The 26663-nt window shown below is 46.7% G+C and overlaps 1 protein-coding gene across 1 annotated transcript in view; it reads left to right on the forward strand.

The window, feature by feature from the left end:
• Positions 1 to 26663, forward strand: part of LOC118785832 (interleukin-1 receptor accessory protein-like 1) — a 173894-nt gene that overhangs the window by 141089 nt on the left and 6142 nt on the right. Inside the window, exons 6-8 of the mRNA XM_036540773.1 lie at positions 7659 to 7791; positions 13844 to 13989; positions 22957 to 23103. Of these exons, the coding sequence (XP_036396666.1) occupies positions 7659 to 7791; positions 13844 to 13989; positions 22957 to 23103 (426 nt within the window). The remainder of the gene's footprint in view (positions 1 to 7658; positions 7792 to 13843; positions 13990 to 22956; positions 23104 to 26663) is intronic.

A 26663-nucleotide genomic window follows, 5' to 3' on the forward strand; every position in this document is an offset into this window, starting at 1 on the left:
TAGTGGTCAGCAGTGTGAAGTGGCACAGCTGTTCTTGCCATGAATTAAAGAAATCTCTTCAATGTCCCCCTTAAAACCTCCCCTGCGCAAGGTCATAATTTAGCTTCATCCTGTTCACTCCTTTCCCTTGATAGCTTTGCTCGTAATTTATTCTATTGTTTTAATTAAATGGATTGTCAGGGCTTAAGTGTCTCTGTTTTAAGGCAAAGGCAATTTTTTAAGGAGAAAAATGTTTTCTGAATCACAAAGCCACTGCCTGCATGCCACACACACATACACAAACACACACAGGCATGCACATACATACACACACAGTATACACATCTGTAACTCCTGTGTAGGTGTGGGGTGCTACCCTAATGGGAGCCTGATTCCATGCAAAGGGATCTAAACAGCCAGCAGCACTTTAGCCTATTGTGTGTGGGGCTCTTCTGGCTGTCAGCCCTAGGTCTTCACTTAGGTCCTGCAGGTGCACAGCTCACAGGTGACCACTGGATTAACGAGTACCACAGGACTGGATGAAAAATGGCCCACAGTTCCACTCAGACAGGGGGAAGTGTTGGAGAACCAAGGCACATGTTTCCTATTGATTTAGGCTCAGGCCTCACATGTAAAAATAAACGCATTCATAAATCATAACACTGACGGGCATTTCACCGCCCATGTTTAGCACCTCATCTGGAATCACGTGACTTACGGGGGCAGATCTCCTGTTCAGAGGTCTCATGTAGTGCTTTATTAAAGCCAATCAGTGGCAAATTGCCTGTTTAAATACTAGTGCTTATTTTGATTATTTTCACATAGTACTGCTGCTGTTACTACAACAAATACTGTTACCGGCACTGCAGCAACTGTCTGCGAATGCTAAGGCAACAACTTTCACTATGGCTATCACTCATGCTAACTATGGTCCTCATATTTTTAACATATTTTAAGAACAGACATGGATGCATTTAGTTACTGAATGTGGAGAAGAGAGTGTGTACACAAACAGAATCGGGAGTTGGGAGAACACGCACAACCACTGGATGTGGGGTTGAGTGTGCACAGTGACACAGTGCTTAATGAGAGGCATGGAGACTGTGCACACTGCCCCAGTGGCGTGCTGCTCTCCAGCATCCACATGCTGGACAGAAACCCCCTGTGTCTCCAGGGTTACGGTGCGGCAGGCCAGAGGGAGGAACAGCAGTCTCAGGTGTGTGTCCATAGTGGAGCATCCAGGTGCAAGAGCTCCATCAGCCCCGGAATCACTTAGGTCAGACTTCTCCACATGAGACAAACAGAGGTGGAGATTCATGTAGTCCACCCCCAGGGATTTGCTAGAGAAAGAGAGAGCGTTTCTCCTCCGGTCTCTCAGATACGCAGCTCATGGAAGCACTCTCGGCTGTTCCCCCTCACAGTGCGTGGACCCAACCTGTGGTCAGTGGATCTGCATGCCACACCCACGGCCAGTTGAGCCTACCCCGGGCTGTCTGGGCTGGCAGGGACTTGGTGGCCCCTCAGTAAGAGGCCAGCGGTGCGTTTCCATTGTAATGTGCAGTCACTGGTCTCCTTTTCTATCTCTGTTAGGATCCCTGCCAAGGCCTTTTCTTTGCTACTCCCGAGGGGTGTTACCGTGCCAACAGTTACCCTAGTTATTGGTGGATGCTTGCTATGGGGAGGGGTGAAGGTGATTCCCAGTGTGTTTTCTGCTGTCGCTGTGGAAACCTGTTATATATCCTAAATCTCATGCATTGCATGCCTCTCACAGTATAATTGTGACAGTGCTCCTATGAAGCTGGCAGAAAGAATAGCATTATGCGTAAATGCGTTTGCTCAGGGACTTTCCAGGTACCTGAGACAGGTGGGAGAGATGTGTCCCATTGTCTAACGGCAGGCAGGGGCTTTAACAAGCTACTGTCACTGAGGTATTACAGTGCGGTCAAACCTCAGCAGAGCCACAGAGAGTGAGGTCATATTCGGGATCAGAGCACAGAGGGGTGAGGGCAGAGGCAGATCAGAAGGGTTCAGTTCAGTAAGATTATTTTTCATACTGAAAAGGGAAAATCCTTTTAGGTGTGTTCAGTTCAAGCTGAACAGACTCTACAGTGACCAAAAGAGTGCTTCTAATGGCTGCCCCTGGTCTATATGGCTGGAGTAGAAGTGGACGGATCTGCCTCTAACTGCAAAGAGGCTCTCTGTGTAAACTCTCTGACTGTGCAGATTCTCTCTGACTGTGCAGATTCTCTGTGACTACACAGACCCTCTCTGACTGCACATACTCTCTCTGACTGCAGACTATTTCTGACTGCAAATACTGTCTTTGACTGTGCAGACTCTCTGACTGCACACTCTTTGACTGCACAGACTCTCTCTGACTGTGCAGACTCTCTGAGTTCACAGACTCTCTCTGACTGTGCAGACTCTCTGACTGCACATACTTTCTCCAGCCGCCGCTGACTTTGTCAAAAGTGCACTGCTGAAAATGAGTGAGGAGGGAGCCATCGGCATGCAGGGCCCAGCCGCCATCTCTGTAGCCTGGGGCAAAGCACGCCTGCTTATCAGCACTACTGTCATTGGTGGATTTGAGATGGATTTGAGAGTAGGATCGTCACAAAGGTTCAGTCTTCTTCACTTTCAAAGAAGTCATTCCTCAGAGGGCAGGAGCATCAACTGTTGATGTTAAAAGATGGATAATCATTTCAAGGGAAACAAATTTTTTGTTTTTGATAATAATCCTACAACCTTGGGTAGCATAGGTCAAATCAATAACTTTAGCTTTTAATAAACTTGGAGTCCACTGGGAATGTGGAGGAAGCGTTATTAGCTCAATTATATGTTAGGATCCAGTGCAGAGGACTGTTCGTTGTTAACAGCTTGTACCTTTGGACATATAAACCCCAGGTGACGGCCGTTCTCTGTATAGTTCACAGATAATATTGACAGTGTGCATTTGTCAGAATGATAATTCAACCTCTCCACCGCCGCCTCCCACTTTTTGGAAATACCAACACAGGAGAGCTTGTTGAACTTTTTAAATGTCAGCCCTGGCTCTGTGAGGAATGGATTTTTTTTTTCAAAGCTTTCTCTTCTCCTGATTCTTTGTATGGCTTAAAAAAGACGGCTAACGTTATCGATCCCCCCTCTGTCTGTCTGTCTGTCCTTCCATCGACCGGTGCGTGCTTTACGAGACACTGATGTGGGAAACGAGAGTGGGCATAAGGAGATGAACCTCGCTGCTGTTGCTGGGAACCTGAAGTTCCACCAGTAGAAAGCGCTGGAGGAGAGCAAAGTCTCTATGGCTGTCTTTTAAAGGAATGCCATTCTGGTGGACAGCCGCCAGCTCTTTATGACTAATCTGAAAGTCTCGTGCCAGTGTGACTATGTGTGTGTTTGTACATGTGTGTTCGTGTTAGGGGATGGGTATTTACTTAACAAAGCGACCCTCCCCATACATGATTAGATACTTATATAACGCTGTTGTTCAATTAGCTGTTATAGAACCGGGGTCACTCCACCAACTCCTAGCGGTTGCTTCTGTGCCAAATGCAGCCCGCTGCCAAATGAGTAATCCACAGCACTGGAAACACACGCATGGTGCTTCGGTATTGACTTGGAGTTCATTGTGTGCCGTGTGGATAAATGCAAGCCTGGACATTTGGGGGAATAAATGGAGGAACCAGGATGAACACAGCATGGAGAAATGATGAACCAAACTCGCCAGTCAACAGGATCCAGGCTCACTTTCGCACCCTCCATGAGGGTAGCAGGACCACTTTGCATATCAAATAACTGCTTTTACTTTAACTCATTATTATTTAGACGTTAATTGTTTAAATGTAAACAACCTTCATCTCTCCATGTTCGAAGGATATAACGTTTTTTTGTATTCCTTCACTGCTGCAGTTTTGGATTGGAGTTTAAAGTGTGTTTTCCAGGCTTTGAAACCCTGCTCTCTTTCTGGGAGCTTAATTTAGGCAGAGTGGAGATAAATAACATTTTTTTTTGCGTTTTGGTTTATTGCTCCAGAATTTCCTCCTTTTAATTAAAGATCTTCAAGGTTCCAAATGTTCCCATGACAAGTTCCTTTCTGTAATTAACCGAGAAGGAAACAATGTTCAAAGAGACATTTAATCTCAATCCAGAGATCATTATCACTTTCAGATGCACAGTGGGGGTGTTTTTCGAAAGCAGGCAGATTTTCTTGTTAGGATTGTCTTTCATGTGGACGGCAAGCTCCGGTGTACAGTGAAATGACTGAGTCGGACTGGACCACACTCCTGCGGGTATTTCCAGTTTCTGGGGATGCCACTCGGACTGAATTGTCCCCCCGATTTCCACGCATGATGCTTTTTTTTAATTCATAACTCCTACATGTACAGAGGAATGCATTTAGGCATAATCTCCTTTCTTTCGGTTGGTCACAGTGTTTTAACATCGTCTGCTGCTGCTTCTGGCAAACGAGTGGGCATCATGTCTGCTGCTAGCGCTACACTGGCGCTACCGCTGGCAACATTATTGCGCATTATTACTGTGACTAAGTGAGCCTTAAGAAAGCCAGTGAGATGAGAGGAGAGACAGGGGGCACACGGTGCCACCAGGACTGCCCTGACTGGTGATGGGGAGAGATTTAAATGAAACCTGGTGTCCAGGATCTCTGTCAGAGATCCAAAATGTACATATCCAAAACATACAATGCAGAGCCTGTGGTCAAAGCCTATAGGAAATGTTGAAGCCTGTGGTCAAAGGCTACAGGAAGTGCTGAGGTCTGTGGTCAAACACAACAGGAGATACTGAGGCCTGTGTTCAAAGCCTATAGGGGATGTTCATAACCTGTAGTCAGCTGCTACATGGACATGGCTGCATGGGACATGGCAACTGTTTGCTGGTCTAACTGGAATAAGCACACTGTGTCACTGTCATATGTGAAGCAGCAAAAGGAAATACCAAATACAGAAACAGCCTGAGCCTGTTTGTGCTGCAGATAATTAAAGCGTACTCTCTATGTATAGGTACACCATGACATGAAATGGCTGGAGGGAAAATGAAATGGAGAGGAATGGTGACATTTCAGTCTAACCCCAAACAAGCTATTAAAAGAGAACGAGCAAGTAGAGAACAATGGTTCTCGCATCTGGGATCCTCAGAGTATTCATCTCCCCCGATGCATTAGCGCAGGGCTCCAGTGAAGCTCTGCAGTGACCCCTTGTGGCACAGAGAGGTACTTCTTTGAATGAACACTCTTAAATCCTCAGCCATCAATATGATTATTTGCAAGAACTAATCCACACTCCACAATACAGACAGTAATTCTATTGAGTCTTAATATGACTGATCCGATACAGGAGTATACAGGAGTTTCATTCCTTCATGAACTATGAATGACTTTCCATCAAACTTTGTAGTGTCATCAGTGTGGATATTTCATTTTTCTGTGTTCATTTCTCCATGCATTATGGCCTATTTGCAGTATGAGGTAGATTATATTTACAGTGTGGGAACAAGACTTAAGACTTAGCAGATGTTCTTATGCATCTGTCTGTTCTTCCCAGCATATAACAGAATAGACATCAGGATTGTAACATTAAGATTTCAATAGTTGTGCTTATGGCATGCCTGTGCTGAGTGCATAAATGGCCCCTCCCCCCTCTCTCAGAGCTATTGAATCATAATGCATTGTATTGTGACATCAGTTCCCAGTGCTGTCATGAGATGATTAATTGTGGTCCACCAGATCCCTGGGCATGACTGCTGTGTGTCTGTAAATTTGCCAGATGTCAGGTCCTGACCCACCTCCTCTCTCCAAGATAAAGACACACCCATTTAGAATGTCCTCTTGTGCAAGGCCTGTATCCCTCCAATATTCAGTATTCAGCACAGACCCTTAATTCCCCATGCATCGTCTGGCCCCATGTATTTATAAATGCATGCACTCTGGAAAAATGGTTTGGTGCATTTCTGTTGGCTACTTTAAAGATGGTTTTGATAGAAATGTACTTTTTTGTCTAGCCATATAAATGTCCTGGTTGTCATTGTCAAAAACTTAATAACTTCCTCATGATTGAATATGACATTTAAGCAACAGTAAAATGATTACTTTAAATGATGACAGAAAGAAATGACATTGCCAACAGCAGAAGGCCCACTTAAATGCCTTGTCTGCCTGAATGACCCCACTTCCAGTGGAACCTCAATTGTAAAACCTGCACCTCTGCACATTATACAGGCAGGGTCATATTTGGAATGACTGAACGCCCTTGATTTCTAGTGCTGTCGACTGATAGTGCTAATGATGCCATCCGAAGTGTCCTGTGTAATGGCAGAGCGTTTTTCGGCCAGGGTCCTCTGACATCACGGCTGCCAGCACACTCACAGACATCCCTCTCTCCAGCTTCTCCCAGGGGCCCAAAAGCCTGTGACTGGTCAAGAGGGGTGTCTGTCATGCCAGCATGGCCAGTCCACACATTGATCCTGAACACTCTCTTTCTGATCCTCACTGATCATGTCAACTGGCTCGTGAGTGTGTTTATTCTAGAAGACTGAACTGGCACCTCAAGGTCATGGGTTCAAATCCTGCCAAAGGGCACTGCTCTATCTTTGATATGTATGCTCTGTATTTACTGCAAAATAGTATGGTGGAGCAGTAGAAGCAGCCTTACCTAAGCCAGAACCTGGCTCTGATGTGCGCCCCTGCTCCACACTGGCTTCTCCTGTGGCTCCTGCAGGCTGACAGTGCAAGGAATGTCAAAGATCCTCCAGCTGGTGACTGCTCAGAGCAGAGAGGAGCCCTGCTCACTCCGTCCAGCCTGAGTGCACCACGTGGGCCCCAGTGTGCCTCCTCCAACATGAACCCTCCCATCAGAACGCTCATCATTTTAACACATCATAATTATACATGTGTGCGGAGCTCAGGGTTTGGGCTTCACTGGGTGCAGTGCTGTGCTGTGCTGTGATGAAAGAGCTGTCCATGGTTCTGAAGTCAGGAGAGTGCTCCATTGTGAAGGACTGTCCGTGGTGCTGATTCATGCCAAACTCACAGTGAGGATGTTATAATCAACATGCTATTGATGTGATATTTGTGGTATTGTCTTTATGAACGCAGTTCTTCTGAAGGGATTTTCAGTGTCGCACCTTATAGTGTATTAAACTACTGTATGACCTTCAGGTCAAGAGGCCCCTGCCCTCACCTCTAGCAGCAGGAAGTGGTAGTAGTCGTAGTCGGTTTGGAAGGACTCAGTGGAAGTTTGAAAAACCATCATACTTTTGTAAGATTAAGTGTGAGATTGCATTAGTATGTCACTAATCCCCCGATAAGGGTTTCCTGCACATCCCAAGATGCTGCTCTCATTATCGGGTTGGTGATATGGGATTATCTGTGATCGGCTGTGCTCCTAATGCGGGGGGAACATGTGCTGAAAGCGTTATCAGGGCGTGATGTGGGTCAGGCCTTTGCAGAAGGTGACTGAGCCTGGCAGAAAGGTGCACAGCACTGAACGTCCCCTGGATGTGGAGTAGTGCTAAGATAGTTACAGTCTGCCATTGCCCCATGGGATGCTTGCACATGGTCAGAGCCCAGTGTGAGATCGCAGAATCAGACACTCCTTGATCAGTGAGAGGGTGAAACCGACAGGGAGCAGTGAGGGTTGGAAATGAACAGGCTTCCCTTGTCTCTCCCACAGGTGGCCCTGTTAACCTCACCTGCCGGGCGTTCTTCGGGTACAGCGGAGACGTCAGCCCGCTCATCTACTGGATGAAGGGGGAGAAGTTCATCGAGGATCTGGATGAGAGCCGGGTCCAGGAGAGTGACATCAAGTAAGACAGGCCCTCACTAGGGTGCAGTAAGACAGACCCTCACCGAGGTGTTGGATTTTCCAGGGAAAACACATTGCAGTAGCAAAGTCTCCCACTCATTAAATTATCTGTAGTGCTACAAGAGCAGTTGTTGTTTCACTATAAGAATTACTAACAGAATAGAATTTCTAACAGTTTTTGAGTTTGCGATTACCTAATGTACATATTTATTGATGCTGCAATTTCTCACCTGGATTTAGAAGCCACAGCCCAGTGTCACTGTGTACTTCCCCCTCCCCAGGGCAGTACCACTGCCTGACTGTTAAGTGCCTCAGTATTTAAAAAGCTCAATTCATTCTGAATGGCAGGGCGCAGTTTCATGAGTGAATAATGTCCAAGGTTATTCTTTACTACATGACCTTGTCAGGCACTGAAATAAGGGACGTTATTCCACAAAGGCATTTAAAATGCTATAGCTAAATACATATGTGACGAGTGTGTGAGTGCGTATGTGTACATGTATGTCTCTGAATGCATATGCTATGAATTTGCCTTCCCCTTCACACTTTATTTTCTTTGAAGAATATGAGTGACCCTGACACATATTTAATCTCAGTTACCGTGAGTATTTCACAGCGTTTTAACAGGAGTCTAAAATATTACTTTGCTGCCGCCTCGCTTGCAAGTCAAGGAATTCCTCTCCTGTCACCAGTAGGGATATTTCTTTAATAATAAATACATATTTCATACAGATGATCAATAATGCATTCCATCATACATTCTTTATCATGGCGCATTGCGATCGCATATAGTACGTGGTGTGCTGAAGGTCCTCTTAGGAACAAAGGCCGGCTTGGCTTTATTGTGGGAGTCAGATCCAGCAGGCGGTGACTGGGTGCAGATCGCTTAAACAGGGTGAGCAGAGAGGCTGAAGGCACAATGTGGGAAAAATCAAGAGAAGCAAATTGTACTTTCCTCTCCAATGCATCTACAGTGTGTCGGATGGTATTGGACCCTCTCCAGTGGGGCTACGGTGTTTTCGATTGGGTGAGATCGGTGTCATTGTTCAGGTACTACTGTCTGCCACTGAAGAGTCTGTTGTGCCGGTCCACGCTATTAGGGAGTTGTGTTGCGCAGATACTGTGTAGATTCAGTGATTTTTACGTTTTGTGGATCGTCTGACGCAGCGGGCACACTGAATGAGATGACCTGTCCAGGTGTTTTAAAGATCTGTGAATCTGCGCAGAGCCTTCAGAGCCCTTAAACAGGACCCGAGCTTCTTTTAGCCTGTGCAGAGATGCAGAGTGCAGCTGGCTGCTCACCTGTACACAGGAGAGAGTCTGTGTTCCTGAAGTTTTCTGAGAGCATGTCTCGAATGAAGAGATGGAGTTCCTTTTCTCTGAACTCACAGACTGTCTTTTAAAGGGCCATTCACACCCTCTCAAGCAGCAGCGGAGCGGAGCCAGGAGCCATGACGGCTGTGATCCTGTAAAGGCACGGCTCTGTTCTGTGTCACGGCGCGTCTCGCTCAGAGTCTCCAGGCTCCTCGCTCTCTGCTGGCACACCGGGCAGGCCGAGCCTGTGATTGCTATTTAATCACAGAGCGCACATCACTCTTATATGACTCATTTAATTTGCGTCTGAGACAGTCTCGATCTAATGATGCATTCATTTCATCCGGATTCTTTTGTGATCCCCACACCGCCCCCCCCCCCCCCCCCCCCCCAGCCCTGGCCTGCCTCCCACGCGCCCTGCGCTCAGCAGATAAATGCTCGAACACAGGTTAACCCTGGCAGGGGCACAGTGAGCAGGCAGGAGAGAGGATGAGTCATACCGCGCTGTGGTAGGTAAAGCATCAGATTTATCTGTGCTTGGCTAAGGCTAGCTGTATAGGGGACAATGGGGAATCAGAGAGAGAGAGCGAAAGAGAGTGAGAAAAAGAAAGAGAAAGCTATGGAGCTGCAGACAGTAAGGAAACTGCAGTTTCAAAGAGAAACAGAGAAATGTATAGAGCTGCAGACACTAAGGGGTCAGAGCAGTTACACAGATAGAGAGGAACGTATGGAGCTGCAGATAGCAAGGAATCAGAGCAACTATGCAGAGAGAAAGAGGAACATATGGAGCTGGTTGAATGGTTACAGACAGATGGGAGAGCCAAGCTGCAGGTCTTGGTGGAGGGTAGAGCCCCCATGCCCAGTCTCCTCTCCCTTTCCTTTCCTGATCCAGTCATCTCCATGCTATTCCAGCAATCAGAGACAGAGAAAAGGATTGTTGCCTCTCTACAGCTATAAGTGTGTTTGTGGTGTGTGTGTGTGTGTGTGTGTGTGCCTGTGTGTGGGAAGACCATTATACCCGCACACTTTTCCTGCCCACCAGCCCTCTTCATGTCCACCTTTTTAACAACCTCTGTCCCTCTGTGATGACATCATATTTAGCTACCAGTAAGCAGAGAAGCCCACACACAGCTCCTCTCTGTGGGGTTAATTACACACGCATCCCGCCAAGTTTCTCTGACCAAAGATCTATTACAAGTGCTTAATTGTATCGATTCACAGGAAGTCATTCTGCAAAAAGCAAAGGCCATAAATTCTCATTTCTGTGGAGAGGACAGGCGTATTGTTAGTGCATGGGTCAGAGATAGTGATACAGTATGCAGTAAAGAGAAGTGAATTCATTAGCAAACAGACCTCTCTCAGTGAAAGTGAATGGGTTGGTGTACCGATTTTATGCAGAGGTATGTATGACTGTGCATACAATTCTGCATGCGTGTGTGCGTGTTTTCGTAACCATTGTATGTTTATATGTGTACTTGGGGTATATGTGTGGTTGTGTGTGTGTGTGTGTTTGTGTGTGTGTGTGTGAGAGAGAGAGATAATTCTCCTCTGCACTGGACTCACATGTTCCATATCTTTGAATAAAGTTTTGTCTCACCTTATCAATTACTGTCCATGTCGCTTCCATTGGAAACAGTGGGTTGTCTGTGGTGAGCAGAGATGTTCGAATTTGGCTGTGAGCTTGAATCTGCGGTAGGATTTTTGAACTTAAACATAGAAAGTTTGTTGCTGTGGTCATGTTTGAGTGTCAGATTTTCTTTGGTTCAAAAAACACATTTACCAACAGAGATAACAATACCAAGAATGAGAGGGCATTCATGTCATTTCCTGTTACAGCTTTAACTTAAAGCTAAAGCAACATAGGCAAATTTCCTGGACCTTATGCGTGACCATCAAACCAGTCATGGCTTGGAGGCACTTCTGGAACACTTGGCAGCCAATACTGACTGTCACACAAAGGGGATAGGACATGAAGGCTGAAGTAACATAAGTTAGGCTCACAGCCACAATCTTTTATGACTACTTTAACAACACTTTCAAATTTCTTATTGCAGTTGTAGTCCTAAATTTTTCATGTTTAATGCAACCTGTTTTCTTTAACCTGCATGTTTTCTCAAACCAGTATTTCATTGCTGCTGTTGAAACTGGCAATCACTCTGCTTTTATGATGGGGTGAGTTCAATGAGGGAACCCCGCCAATGTCGAGAGGCAAGCCATAAACCCCACTACCAGTGCAATCAGCTTGATTCAGTGTGTATGGGAACATCAAAGAGGAGGCCGGTCCCTGCAGAGCTGTCAGTCATCACCTTGGAAACCAGTGCATGCTCCCTTTTGGCTGCTGTGTGCTTTCCACGGGTGTTATGGGTCTCCTCAGTGATTAGTATGTTGGCGTATCTCCACTGTGTGGTTCAGGTCCACCATCAGCTGAGTGTGGAAATTAAGGCTGGATTGATTGAGGGGTTCTGGGGTGATTGTAGCATCTGTTTCACCTTCTGATCCCAGCATATCCTCACTTCCAGGGCACATCCAGGCGGTTTCACACTTGTTTCACGGACTTATTGCAAGATGGTAACAGCCGACAGCAGCAGCACAGGAACATGTTTAAGGCAGCTCTGACCTTCAATGACTGGAGGGGACTCCAGCGTAGGGTTTCCACACGTGCTGTAATGGTCATGGAGAGACATGGCAAGGCTCAGTCTGGTCTTTAAAAAGCCATCAGCGGAGCTCTGTCCTGGAACGCTCGTGAGCCTTGCTGGATGGTAATGGAGAGGAATGGCACTAAAGAGTGTAATGGTGGAGGACTGGGGGAACTGGACCCCTGGGGTCTCTATCATGTAACCGTAATTCCCCCTGTAGGAGCAGGATGATCCCAGCACCGCTGCTGAGTGCAGCTACAGGTTATAGAAGGCACATGGCAGCACCAGTGGCACTGACACGCCATGGTGTTTGATGAAGACGAAGCACCTACTAATGGCCACATCTCCCAAGTCTCATCAGTCTCCTTCCTCTCCTCCACTGACCTTCAGATCCCCCCTAAGGACTGTCAGAGCACACCCCCCACACATCTGCATGGCCAGCCGTGGATTACAGATGAAGCAAAGAGTTAAGGGTGGAGCCCTTTCATCTGTCAATCAATCACATTTCCTTTAATAAAGTGCCCTTGCCTGAGGGATTGCCCTGAGGCAACTCACCAGGCTCATTACAGAGCAGCAGGCCACAGCAATGGTAAATGACAGGCTTTGCATATTTAGTACGTTTGGGCGAATTGTGAGGAATTTTCTCATTTCCCGTGTCTCTCCAGCGAGCCCGTCTCCAGCTGCTCTCAGTGTCTGTTCACGCACTGGAGGCGGCTCCGACCACGTGTTAGACGTCCACGTGGAGCCCGCCCTGCCAGAAGAACCCAGCTTTTTCAGCATGAGGCGGTCCTGCCACCCCTAGGGGGGCGTTGTGCTGGTGTGTGTTCTGGCTGGAGCGGGGGAGCCGGGCGCAGCGGTGTGTTCCCAGCCCCCGCGGGCAGGCAGGCAGGGGGGGCTGTGTGATGTCTCTCCAGCAGAGAATGAGGAGATGCTGAAGCAGGCCCCTCTGTGCAGAGTTGCCTGGAAACAGCCCAGCTCCTGTCTGCGTTGTGTCTCCTGGTCCTCTCCAGGAACCCATCGAGCGTGTTCCTGCTGCGAGGAACAGCGGGCTTCATGTCTGAACAAAGTTTCTGTTTTCTCCTATTTGTTGTTGTTGTTTTCTTTTTTATGGCAAATCCTGAAAGAATCTGGGGGCAGCCGGATTACTGGATTTGTGGTATAATTGTTTGTAATTGTTTTCCCCTGTTTTATGGCACTGGCTACTGCCAGCAGATCCACTCCAGAGAACCCAACCTTATTACTGCCAGCAGATCTAGTCTACAGAACCCCACCTTATTACTGCCAGCAGATCTAGTCTACAGAACCCCACCTTATTACTGCCAGTAGATCCAGTCTACAGAACCCCACCTTATGGGCTAAACTGCCTCAACCTCTCTATTTTATGGCCCTGTTACTGGGATAATCTGTCCAGCCTCCTCAGTTTATAGACAGAAAGCATGAAAGCACTATAGACAGAAAGCACTTTAATGGCAATTACTCCCATACCCATGACCCCTGATAAAAGGCTGTGATTTACAGGAAATAAACACCTCGAATTCTTTAAAGGAGAAAAAAGCACAGTAAAAACGCAATGGCTTTCGCTGACAGGCTGGGAGTTGTACTCTTAACGAGTCACAACGGTGGCAATATTGGTAAAAAAAAAAGAGACTGTTATCCTTCCATCTGTTTCATCTCTTTCACATGGGCTCAGCAGGAGACATTCGTTTACTTCATAAAATATTGTTTTCTACCATCTTTGTTTCCATGGCAGCAGCTATAAAAAGATTCTTCATTTTTCCTTCATTATTTGGTTTTCTTCTGTGCTGTGTGAAAAACAGTCCTGTATTGATTTTTAAAGTATCAGGTATTACCAAAGCCATTAACGAGCAGTGGCTTAAATAAACAACATAACATTAAGGTTAAAGGTTAAGTTGTGTCTTTGCCAGTCTGTGTTCTTTTATTACAACCAGTTCACCACAATGCCCAGATCCAATGAAATGACCGCCCACTTGCTCTGCCTGCTCCACCCCTTTTGGGAATTGGTGTCACCAGGAACTTGCTAATGTGGACAAATGGTCAGCGATGGGAGGAGACAATTGGTGAGTGTTTGCTTTTCCCTTCCAGAATCATCCGGGAGCACCTGGGGGAACAGGAAGTGTCAATCTCCCTTACAATTGACTCAGTGGAAGAGGGGGACCTGGGTAATTACTCTTGCTATGTGGAGAATGGCAATGGAAGACGCCAGGCCAGCATTCAGCTCATCAAGCGGGGTAAGAGCCAGGTTACACACACTATACAATCACATTTCATACAGCGCAGAAGGGGCTGGGGCCAAGTTACACATACTATACGATAACATTTTATGCAGCTCAAAGCTGAGAGAGTTCAAGTTGCAGTCATTCTGTACAGCATAGGTAACAGATACTCTGTACAGCACAGTGCAAGGTACTAGCCAGGTTACTTGTTTTGTAAATTAAATTTTGTTTTATTTGGTAAATATTATATTCATTAAATGTGTAACCTTGAAAAGAGTTCACGTTGGAGGTGATCACTGTCTCAGCAAAGATATCCAATGAATTTCACCCTTTGGTTTCAAAATATGATTGCAAATGAATAATCTATGGGGACTGAGCTGGTTCCAGCCATATGTCCTACAAGTTGCTCTTTCTTAGAGCTGAACTTAATCAATATACTGTTCTTCCTAGATGAATCCCTTACAAATCAATACAGAGTTGATACTGGGTGCATTTTTTTCTTTGTATGTATCTTTGTTATTAAACAAACTTGCAAAGGTTCCATGTGCCCAGATGTCCATTCCCACTGACAAGAGCATCATCTAATGAATTTTGCTTGGTTTCCCGTTTGTTGTACAAGTTACTGTGATAGGAACATGCTTCTAGACACACACACACACACACACACACAAGCACAAACATGTACGCACACAGTTTTCATCTCTGAGGTAGCGCAGCACATCAAAGGGAGTAAGAAGGAGGACGTTAATCTATGCAGGTATTTGAGTTCCTGTTTTGTCTGTCAGGGCGTATGGAACCATGCCTCATAGCTTCATGTGTCCCTCTGGGCTTTGTGTGGACTGAGAGGGACCGGCTCATTTTCACAACAAGAGCTTCTGATGGCAGTGAAGCTGCTTCAGTTGCGAGTGTTCAGTATCCCAGCCGTGTGGCGAAAGTCAAACCGCAGGACTGCAGCCAGTCCACAGCCTCCTTCAGACAGGCCCCAAAGCCTGGCCTGGCCTGTCAGCAGTTCAGCACAGTACATGAGGGATTGTTCTGTTTGCAACTCCCACATGTTTGCCGTGAGAAACGGCACATTTGTTTGAGTGAGCACACATGCCAACATCCCACAGGACATGCGGACTTACATGTATTTAAACACACTAGAGTGCACAGAAACACGCTTGTGGCGTGTTAGCTGGCACTGGCATTTGCTGTGAGCTTGTTTTTGGCTGCAGGCTCCATCAGTCGCACCATTGGGCTGGGGGCCCACATCTGTGCAGCGCTCCGGGTGAAAGCTGCTACTCCCCTCCGTGATTGGATGAAAAGATGATGCTCTCTCAGTCCAGATGGTCAAACTGCTCTGTGTGTTTAGACATCCTGGAGGCCAGCTTGCTATGGGCTGGTTCAGTCTCAGACAGAGACTATTTCCAAAGAGAGGTGGGGTGGCTCACCAGAAAACTCAGCAGACACCATCTGAGGTGGAGGGAGGAGGGGCCTTATTGAACCAATTAGAGGGAGGATGACTAGATTTACAGATTCAATGAGTCTGATTGGATATATAGCATTACCGCCACCGCAGAACCTCCTGCTCTTTGGAATTTGAACTGTGATGGCCACAGTGAGTCAGGAACCAGTTTAACCTCTCAGGTGAAAGGCCACTCCTCCTACAGCTCAGTGACCTCATCAGTGGGTCAGTGGTCTCCTGTGTTGTCCTAAGGGAGCGCTGCCCCCTACTGGACCACCACCACTCCTAGCTACAGCCTGGTTTACCAGGAGGTCATCCATCTGAGTGCGTACAGAAGCACACACCAGTGCCCATTACAGATGGTTGCTGTGAGCAGTGGTGGAGAGGACCCAAAATGCCCTCAGCCCTTACTGTACCCTGTGACCTGTGAGTGCGTATCTAGCTGAGTTCTGGCCACATCTGCAGCTGGGCTAAATATGACACACCCCTGAGCAGCTGTCAGGGCCAATCAGAGGACAGCCCTGCAACAGGACTCAGATGGCCTCCCAGTGCCACAGATCTGTGCCCTGATGACACCTTATCATGAGTCCTTATCATCTCCATGGGGGCAGCCACCTACCTGTGGCCTGTTGCATGTGCATTATTCGTTTATTTACTGAGGACACTTATTGGATAAGGAAGTCTGATTCCAGTTCAACACCTGCTACCTTTGGTATTTTATTTTATGTGTAGTATTGTGATGTATTTTGATTCTGTGTTTTAGGGACTGTTGTATCGTAGTATACTTAGCCTCTGTCAGATTGTACAAGTTAACTTATGGTAGGGCTTGAATAGTGTTAAGATCATATTCACTGTTAGCCTGGTCTGACACTGTTGCTCATTTAAATTTGAATGGATACACTTCTGTGTTCTATTCTGATGGAAGTCTCTCTCGATAAAAGGGTCTGCTAAATGAATGTAATGTAATGTACTGTAATGTAATGTCATATATCCCACAAACGTTGCTAGAGCCAGTCACTTTATCTGCCATTTGACATGCACTTTCTTTCACTCCCTCCAGGGGATAGTGTCAAGCAGTAACGTGCCCACTACAAATAAAGAAACTCCTATAGATACCCATATATATTCACTCCTTGGACATAGTGGAGGAGATAGGCTCTATGATTTGAATCATCACAGCATTTTCCTTTGAGAGGCAAGCCTTTTTATTGGTTCAAATAAGTCAGTGATCAACAGTGATCAACAGCAAGCCTATATGGGCCGTGGAAAAGCCCACAGAGAACTCACTAGCAGTCAGCTTCACAGGTAAAGTCTCCAATCTGGATGACGTTATTGACTCCACCTCCAGGCTGTGTATGTTATTGGGTTATGGGTTGAAACCTGCCCCATCGCCTAATGCAGAAAATAGAACAGAGCTCCAGCTCTACGGTTTTGCTTTTCTGTATGCTGTACAACACAAAGCCGCATGCCTACACCATGCACCAGCTGATTCCATTTTCCAGTTTAAATCAAAAACTTTCTTCGTCCTTGATCATGTGAAAAGTGGTGACTTTAAACTGCACTTAGTGACTGCACTCCATGGGTACAGCATGTAAACTCAGTCCACAGTATGTACACTGAGTGAATTTGAAGCTAAATGCGTTTCAGCTCTAACCTAGCCATAGCTACACCTCTGTCTGTGTTCATGTAGTCCCACTTCCCTCATTCACCACTAGGGAAGTGAATCCAAACTCCACACATGCTGTGTGCTATGCCCTTTCCTTTGTTGGTATTACAGTATGCAGTATAGGGGAGTTTTGCCTTTGGTTTGGAGAAGTAGCATACTTTTGAGTAGAAATCAATCTCTTCTCTGTCCATAACAGGAGGTAGATAGTTAGCTCGCTCCCATGAATTTGTACCTGCTCACAGAATACAAGTAATTTCCATTGTGCTATAGACAACAGCTAGTGTGTGCAATTTATTGGAAATTAATTTTGGTTATTCATTTTAATGATTTTTTTTGAAATTCCACACATATCACTGTGATACAGTGCTAGTGCTAATTTGTCATCACCCTCCTAGAATTAGCACCTACCATTGCTGATACCTGCATTTACCTGGTTTCCATGCCCACACAGTTAGAGACGGAGGCATTTGCTGTTGCAAGGCAACAGTCCAGTATGGACTGAATCCTTGTTAGCCCTTTCCAGTGCCAAAGTCGGGCCCAAGCAGCATGGCGTTTTTGATGATTCGGCCATAGTCTGTGAAACACAGGGCTGTGACTGTCACAACACATTAGCCAGCTCTGACATGGCTATCTCACCGAGCCGCAGGTCCAGTCTGTATGGACTCCACTCATTACATCCTTCCAGCTCTCCCCAACACCTCAGCTGGGTTTGTCCTGGAGCTCCGGCCGGCTGTTTCTGTTGGGCTCCGTTTCGTCTTCAACCACGGGCCCCCTGTCGGTGTCTGTGTTTGCGAACATTGTAGTGTATCGTGACGAGTGCAGAAGCAATTTGGGAAGGTTTAAGAAGCAAGGTTTTCTCAGTTCACCAACCCCCCCTCCTCCAAGTAAAAAAGAAGTAGTTGTCAGTTGTGCATATATTTGCATAAGTAAGTCATTTCTCTTTTTAAACTCGTAGCTTTGGAGAGGGCTTTGATGGCAGCCCAGTTGCATTTCATTTAGAATATGAAAGGCTTTACTTTGAGCAGCCTAGCTTGGAGTAAACTTTGGAAGGTCCACCGGCCCCTTGAATTGAGACATGTGAAAAGGCGTCTCTCGCAGCACTCGGGCTCCCGAAAGCAGCCCCTACCGGCCGCCATTCTGATGTTTATTTCATGGGGGAGCCATGTAATATTCATGTCCGCTGCAGAAACGGGAGCCGCGCTGCAGCTTCGTAAACAGCCGCACATTTGTTTGTGTTGCTTTTTTTTGCTTTCACGTTTCAGTGCTTGGGAGAGATCCAGCACATCCACAACCAAATTGCATTTGAGCCCTTTTCATTTTTTAGGGAGGCCGAAAGGGAGCGACATGGAGCCAACCTCATAACATACTCGCTGTGGAGCTTTTTGCCAATGGAGAGACAGAAGGGGCCAAGACAGACAGGAAATAGACACACAGAAGCACCCACTGCATTGTGGGTTTGTTCTAAGTAAATAAAATAGAATAAATGGTTAAGGTACAGGAAAACCTTATCCTCTCACCCACACGTTTCAGAGTGGCCGTCACTCAAACAGGCAGTAGACATGGCATGCAGATTTATGGATAGGAGCCAAGTCTTGTGAGTGGCATTCTGAGTGGGAAAGTCCCAAAGCATTGCAGGATTTGTAGTCCTGCTATCTTATGGAACCAGGTAATAGTTATGTTGCTGCTTCACTGCAAGAGTCAGGTTTACATGTCTTTCCACTGTGCCTCTGCTCTGTCTGCAGTCCCTGTCCTGTAGCATGATGATCCAGACTATTACATTAAACAGTATGTGTCATTTTACCCTTTTGGATGCTGTACTTGTTGGTGTGTAACTATCAGTAGAATGTGGGCCAAACACACACACTGTGGTGTTGCAGTAAAGTACACGCAAGACAGGGGTGCTTGGTGGCGCAGGTTTGGACATTATTCGGTTATTTGCTCAAAGCATGTCCTCAGCTCTCCTGAGTAGGGCAGAAGCAGACCGAGGTTTGCAGAGCAGCAGTAGAGATTTTTAGCCTAAAGAAATGGCAGTGTGCCACGACACTGTAACAGCAAGCAGAAGGGGCTAGCAGTGGTGTTAATGCTGGTTAGGGAGCTGCCAGTTTACCTACTGCTGTGGTGGAGAGCACGGGTCTGCGAGTGTTGAGAGAATTATATCCGTCCGATGTGGACCTGCATTTTCTGATCAGTGCTACACTCATTTCTCATATCAGAAACAGGCAGATCCATTTTTCCTGAAGGTGGAAGCAGAAAAGCACAAGCCCAGCAGTCTGTATAAATAGGACAGCTAATTAGAGGAAATGAGGCAGGCTCATCCAGGCTACAAAGCTGCTTTGAAGACGTGTTGCTTTCATATTTGTACCTGTTACTTGTTATTTCTGGTCAGATCATTTGTTTATTTAGTTGTTTATTCGTCCATCCATTTGATTACAGGCATCACAGAAACCACTCATATTACCAGCCCAGTACTGGGCTCTTAGTGAATGTGTAACTATGCCACTGTGTGTGTGTGTGTGTGTGTGTGTAAAACCTTGCTATAACTATGTAACCTTGTTATACACTCCAAACCTCTCCATGAATAGTACCAACTCTAAATGATGTAACTGGCTAAATTATATTTTACCCTGTGACATAACTAATATGAATACAATTTTAATTTTTTATTAATTTTACCCTCAATATGCCTGTGGCTTGTTTCTTAAAGGGTTCACACAGAGTAGGTTACCTTACACTGGTGACTTAACTTGTTTATCCAGTTTAAACTTTAAATATGTTCCAGTTTTCTTTGAGAGTCAGTGCGGGAAAGGGAAAGTGTGTAGCTAGATGCACCCACCACACAGTGAGTCCACAGCCTCTCTAAGGTCTGACTGAATAATGCAGGGGCAGTCCAACCGTATGTTTATTGTCTCCCTGTCCCCCATCTCCAGGACTAAATAAATAATATTAAAATAAATAATAAATAATAGCAGCAAAGTCATATAGGCACATAGTATGTCATATATGCACACAGTGTGTTCCTGCATGCATGTCACCCACGTGCAGTATCATGGCCAGTGGAGCAGCATGCTTCATTTCTGTGTTTTTTGTCAGGTCCACCTTGCAAAAGAGGCAGTTTCATTGAGGTTTTCCTTGATAAATAAAAATGGATGACTAAATAGTGATAAATAAAGGCTAAATAAAAAAATAAAATGGCTCTCCCTCTCCCAGGACAGGGGTGCTGTCCGTCCAGAGGAGCAGGAGTTCTTTTGATTTACTGAAAGGGCATTCATTTTTCCACAATTGAATTTTATGTTCAAGGTGATAACAGTTTTCCCTGTTTGCTGTGGAAAACGGAAGTGGCGGCTGGGCCGTGTAAATTACAGAGCAGCGAGAGAATGTTCGCTTGCGGAGGCTCCTACTGGTTCTGAATTTAACCTCAGATGGAAGAATAGCATTTCTTTTATTTGATCAAAGAACAGCAGGAACCACCAAAGCCCCACAAAGGTCCTGGAAGGCCCCAGAGTGTACGGGGCTCTCGGCCATTTTATTCACCTCGTAACTGAAAGATTGAATCAATACTGCTCCCCTCCCCAGTTCCCAGAGTATTAGTGGTTTAAGGAGAGTGGGAGTGCTCTGGGTCTCTGCCCACCAGTGCTGACCTCAGCAGCCTTGATGAAGTGGAAGACAACATGATTCAGGATTTGCAATCTATCACACAAGGCCACATAATATTTGTTTGTTTGTCTAAGCACTGGACTGGTCCTGTTTCAGGCCAATCAGGACATTCTGACCTAAGCAGTGAACAGGAAGATGTGTGTTCTCTCAATCGCGGGAACGTACATAACATAAAACACAAAACTCAGGAGCTCCATCCCAGAATGCACTGGGCATCCCGCCCGTGGAATCCCGCTACATTTGTTTGATCACTCCAATGCGGTGCTCCCCAGCAATGAATCTGATCTATCACGCCGCTCGCCCCCGGAGGCGCGCGGCGTGTTCCATGAGCGCGCCGACGTGTTCCAAATCAGGCTGTCGCCGCTGACAAATCGTGAGCACAGCTGCGCGGCTAAACACGGACCCTCCGCTGGCTGGGAGGAAAAATGATGAATCACGAACCAGCGAGTAGCTTTGTCAAATATATTGGCACATAAGTGAGGTGCACTCTCCGACGTCAGGAGATAATTTGTCTTAATCTCCGCACCGCAGCTGCATTTAGGCATGAGGCAGAGAAGAATGGGGCTCTTTAGTTTAATCTTATAAGACTGACAGAGACTCATCAGATACACAAGAGCTGATCTGATCTGTGGGAGACGGAGAGCAAAACCAGCTCAAGCTGAAAGGGGGGGCAGGGAATCTGATCCAGGAAGCAGGAAACAGTGCAGGGAATCTGATTGGGGTCACACCAGGAGGCAGGAAACTGGGCCGGAAATCTGATGGGGTCAAACCAGGAAGCAAGAAACTGGGCTGGAAATCTGATGGGGGCTGTGCCAGGAAGCAGGAAACTGGGCAGGAAATCTAATGGTGGGTCACTCCAGGAAGCAGGAAAAAAGGAGGAAATCTGATGGGGGTCACATCAGGAAACAGGGAATAGGCCAGGAAATCTGATGGGGGTCGCACCAGGAATCAGGTCAATGGGACATGCTGAGGTCTGGCCTGGACAGGGCCAGTAGAACACATGTGTTTGTGGCAGTGGAGTCTAAAGCACCGAGGTCATCCTTTATTGTGAGAGCTGTCTGAAGATGTATGTGGTGGAGTTTGGCTGAATGTGGGAAAGAGCTGGATTCTGTCTGTGTGATGGATTGGGGTGCAGGGGGTCTGGCTCTACACCAGCCGACATTAGGCAGCCAATGGGCCCTGACCAGCAGTACCCTGGGGGGGCATAGGCAGGTCCCAACAGAGCTGAGCGAGTAAGTTTGTCAGCACACCTGTCTGTCCTCGGCCCCCGCTCCTCGGACTGCCTCTTCTCCATTGCTAAAGCCCCTGACCATCACACTCATCTAACCCAAACACCTGGGGAGACAAGAGACCAACACAGGCCCCAAGAATGCAGCGCCCTCCCTGGCAGGTGTCAGGAGTTGATGGTGGCATGCTTCAGGTGTGACAGAGTTTGACATATTTCAGGTGTGATGAAGAGCAGGGCAGTCTAAGGTCATCCATCACCATCACATGGTCCCCTACCCCACACACACACCCCAGACGCACTGGACCGCTCTCCCACAGCAGCCAGTTAACTGTGCACGCAGGGACCAATCAGAGCAGGGGGGCGTGACCAGAGGCAGGAGCAGGGGACTGATGTGCGGCAGACTGGAGACCCTTTCCCACACACCACTGTGATTGTCCTTTTTCTGTTTTGAACAGAAGTCAGACATTATTCACAATAGCAGTACTATAACGCGCAGGGGCAAGACAGTGATAGCATCGTTTTCAATCTGCTCTTATCTGTTTATTGTGTAGCATGGTGATAAGGAGCATGGCTCATAACCAAACGGTTGCTGGTTCGATTGTTTGCTGAGGCACTGGTGCTGTACCTTTGGGCAAAGTACTTGACCCAGAATTGCCTCAGTAAATATCCAGCTGTATAAATGGATAATATGCAAAATTGTAAGCTATGTAAGTCGCTCTGGGTGAGAGTGTCAACTAAAAGATAATAATATAATGCAAATTATATATTTCATACATTAATTGCTCTTGAAGAAACGTACTGTACGCAATTCATTAAGTATATTCACATGATTCTTTCCCTATCTGTCTCTCTTGCTCTCTCTTTGCTCTTCCTCTCTCTCTACCTCACTCTCCCTTCTCCTTCTCCCTCTCCCTCTCTCTGTCTCTCTCTCTCTTTCTCTCTCTCTCCCTCCCGCTCCCTCTCTCCTTCTCTTTCTCTCTCCCTTAGCAGAGCTGATGTACACCGTGGAGCTGGCAGGAGGATTGGGGGCGATCCTGCTGTTGCTGATATGCCTGGTCACGCTCTACAAGTGCTACAAGATAGAGCTCATGCTCTTCTACAGGAACCACTTTGGGAGCGACGATGTGGATGGAGGTGAGGTGCTTTCTCTCCTCTTGCGGTGGGGGATGATGGGAGATGAAGTCCAGGGCTTTTTCAGATGAAATCTATAGCCCTTTGGACTTCATATCCCATCAGCACAGCTGAGAGGCAGCAGCTATTGAACTCACCGCTGGTCAGCATGATGATGACTTTACTAGAACTGTGATCTGCGTCTATACTTATGCACAATGTGTTGTACTTACATCCCTAGGAACCAAAGTTCCATAACCAAAAGTCATAACCTCTCATTATTTCTGATCTCACCCTTGTAGTCATCCCTTTTATTTCGGCCATATTTTCACTAGAGGAAGTTTCCAATGGAGCATCTGAAACTCATACAGTTTAATGAATCTTACAGTCTAAATTAAACAGGCATGAATTTATTCTCCACACCTATTTTTCTGTCAATGTGTTGAAGTGCCTGGCATGAATCTGCCCCCAGCAGAGACACAGCTGCAGGTATAAGACATGCGAGGGTGTCTGCATTCCCCATCTGAGCAGAGTAAGCAGCTCCTGTGTTTCAGTGTGTGTTACCTGAGGAAACAAGGAATGCATGGATAAGAGGGAGTGTATGGCTCTAGCGAATCAGAGAGGACCCCTCTCTAAACACCTGGAGGAGCAGGGATGCTGGAACGCACTGAAGGAATGAGATTACTCTGGGAACTGTCTGCAAGCTGATTTAGGCAAGGTGTCATTGGTGGTGAAATGTGTTTTCCCTTTGTTTTCAGCCTCTGCAGTCTGTAGAGGTGGGGGGAGGGGGGTGGGGAGTGGGGGTTGGGGGGGGCTATGCCTTGATGGTTGATAAATGGAACATTTCCATGAAAGTCATTACCGGCAGCGTCGGAGTGGGGCTCCAGCTGTAATAGCCGGCTTTAAGACAGGTGAAAAAAACAGCACAGGTGTGGAGGCAGGAGCTGAGGCTCTGCCTTTCTGACAAGCAGCGATTGTGTCCTTTAATTGCACGGGCCGGGCGAGCGAGGGGAGAGGGAGACAGATTTTCGATTTGCTCCCGGTTAAAGGGAATCGGTTTCAATAAAGCCGCTGAGCACTTGCAGTCTCCTTCTCAGCAGCCACGGATACTCCTGTCGGGAGGGCGTGATTATCCCCACGCTGCACTCCCATTGGCTGGGAGGGGATATCAATTCATCATGATCACATCTGTTTAGGTCTGTCATTAAAGAACATGTCTTGGCCTCAGTTAAATGAAACTCTCCTCATCCTTTTTGCATTGGAATAGCTGAGTATGTGTAGAATCTGTTGGGCCTCAGAGGGAAAGAGTATAAATGTGTCCTAACTCTCTATGCCATGAGACCACAGAGTAGACATACTGATAAACTTATTTACCCACATTCTGTATTCAGTACTTCACCTCAACATTGCCTTTTATACTTCACCTTAAAACCACATTTTGTATATCACCTTAACATCGCTGTTACTACATCACCTTAATACTGCATTTTATGCATCATCTTAACTCGGCGTTTCACACATCACCATAACACTATTCTGTTTGCCTGAATGTGTAGCATCCTTGAGACCAGTACCCATGTGATGTTGAAACAGTAGTCTCGTTTATTTGTGTGTTTTCAGACAGGCAAGGCTCTCACCCTCCAAAGGCCCTCTTCATACGCTTCATTTGCGGGGCTTCGCGTCACATTAACAGGCCAATGCCTTGTGGCCATGCCCATTCCCACTCCCCTCTGTCCCACAATGCCCTGCGTCATCACGCTTTGGAACTAGCGCACTTTAAAGCCGCGCACAGCAGGCTGAGAGCACAGTGAGACGTTATGGCCCAGGCAGCACACAGGTGCATTTCACCTCTACATTTAATCCACTTTTTTAATGGAAGTAATTACAGCGAAACAAAGTGGCCCAGTGTTTGTACAGTTTCCAGCTCCGTAGGGAAGGAGCCCGCATGTTGTGCGTGGAGGGGACTCTTGTTGTGTTAGCGTTGTAAAGTACTGCATTAATTGTAACATTGATTTCAGCGCCTGCTGCTTTAGCTTAGTTTTGGTGAGTTGCGACAAATTTGAAAAAGTGATTTATTACTTAGCCTAAACTATTTGTGACTGTTTTCTTTTTCATTTTAATTAACAAAAGCGGCATTCCTATTCATGGTGTTCTCTCTCCCGTGAGTCAGTTTGGCCTCAGATATTTCTAGGAACTAATCTATGGAAAATACGACTCCAGCCTACAGGCACTGCTGTAAGTACATACATGGAGACGCTGACCTCTTTCAAAGGTAGTCAGGCTGCGTGCAATACATACATTTCTGATTCTCTTCCGCAAAGGGAACACGTGCAAAGTCTGAGTGCAGGTCACAAGCGCTACTGGGGCAGAATTCACGTTTCAACCTCACATCCCAAAGTGGTCACTCCCCTGGATGAGGCACCCAAAAACAGAGGCCTGAAATGCCAGAACTGATTATTCCACCTCCGACGGTCGAACCGGCAACCTCTCACCCTCTCACCCTCTCGCCCACACCCTACACATCTTCGATTCGTCTCCATGGCAACAGAAGTCTGTGCTTTCTGAACATAGCTCTGCAATAATCACCCCCTTGTAAAGGTCTCTAACCATTGAATAACCACTGTGCTCCCCTGCATAGAATGCAGTTGCCCACTCCTCTCGATGACACCTCCACAGCTCCCAGGCAGTTCTGCTGGCTTAGGCTGGCCTCATCTGCAGCATGGCCGGAGAGCTGGGAGAGGAGGCGGCGGAGAGCTCCTCCCTGCTGGGTTTACCTGTGACAGAGAGAGTGCAGTACGTTCTCCAGCCCTACAGAGGAAGAGGTCCCTGTGTTTCCTGTTTTTTTGTCCTTTCGTCCTTTTATCCCTGCAGCGGAGGGCAGGAGGGGAGCACCACCCAAGGGGGCCACGGACCGCTCTCTCAGAGCCACTCGCCTCTCCCCCTCCGCCCACAGCCGCCCCTTTTGGGTTCCAGCTCTTAAAGAGAAGCACCTCTCACACCCTCCTTTCGGGTGCAGAGCAGGCCCCCATCAGAGGAAAGCATTCATTTCACACCATGCCTGAAAACAGACAGTGATTGGCCTCCCCAGAGGGGCCATGTTTAGTCAGTGGAGGTCGGTGTTGTGTTGAAGTGTATCCAGAAGCAGAGAAGTTTAGGCAAGAGGTCAGTGCAAGGAGAAGGCTGCAGACAGAGGAAGGCCCCACCTAGTGGTAAAGGACAAGAGGACAACTGTCCAATTTTTGTATGACAAAAGAGAGGAACAAAGAAAAAAAGCTTCTATTTTCTCTAATACAATATTTTTTTAATGTTAAGAATAAAGGTCCACTGGAGAAGAAATGGTAACTATATCATTTTACTTTTATGGCGAGAATGAAAAAAGTCATATTAGACATTTTTTGATGATAACACACAGTCCTACTTGCATATTATATCATCATTTCTGTCTCTGAAAGACAACTTTAGTAAGAGGAGATAAGACAGAAATGAAGAAGCAGAGATATACCACAGTGTCCACAGAGGGCGGGAAGGCTTGGAGCTGAGGCAGGCTACAATAGCAGAATGTCAACTTGGGAAAGACATGGTGG

The sequence above is a fragment of the Megalops cyprinoides genome, chromosome 11, assembly GCF_013368585.1.
Source record: "Megalops cyprinoides isolate fMegCyp1 chromosome 11, fMegCyp1.pri, whole genome shotgun sequence".
NCBI lineage: Eukaryota > Metazoa > Chordata > Actinopteri > Elopiformes > Megalopidae > Megalops > Megalops cyprinoides.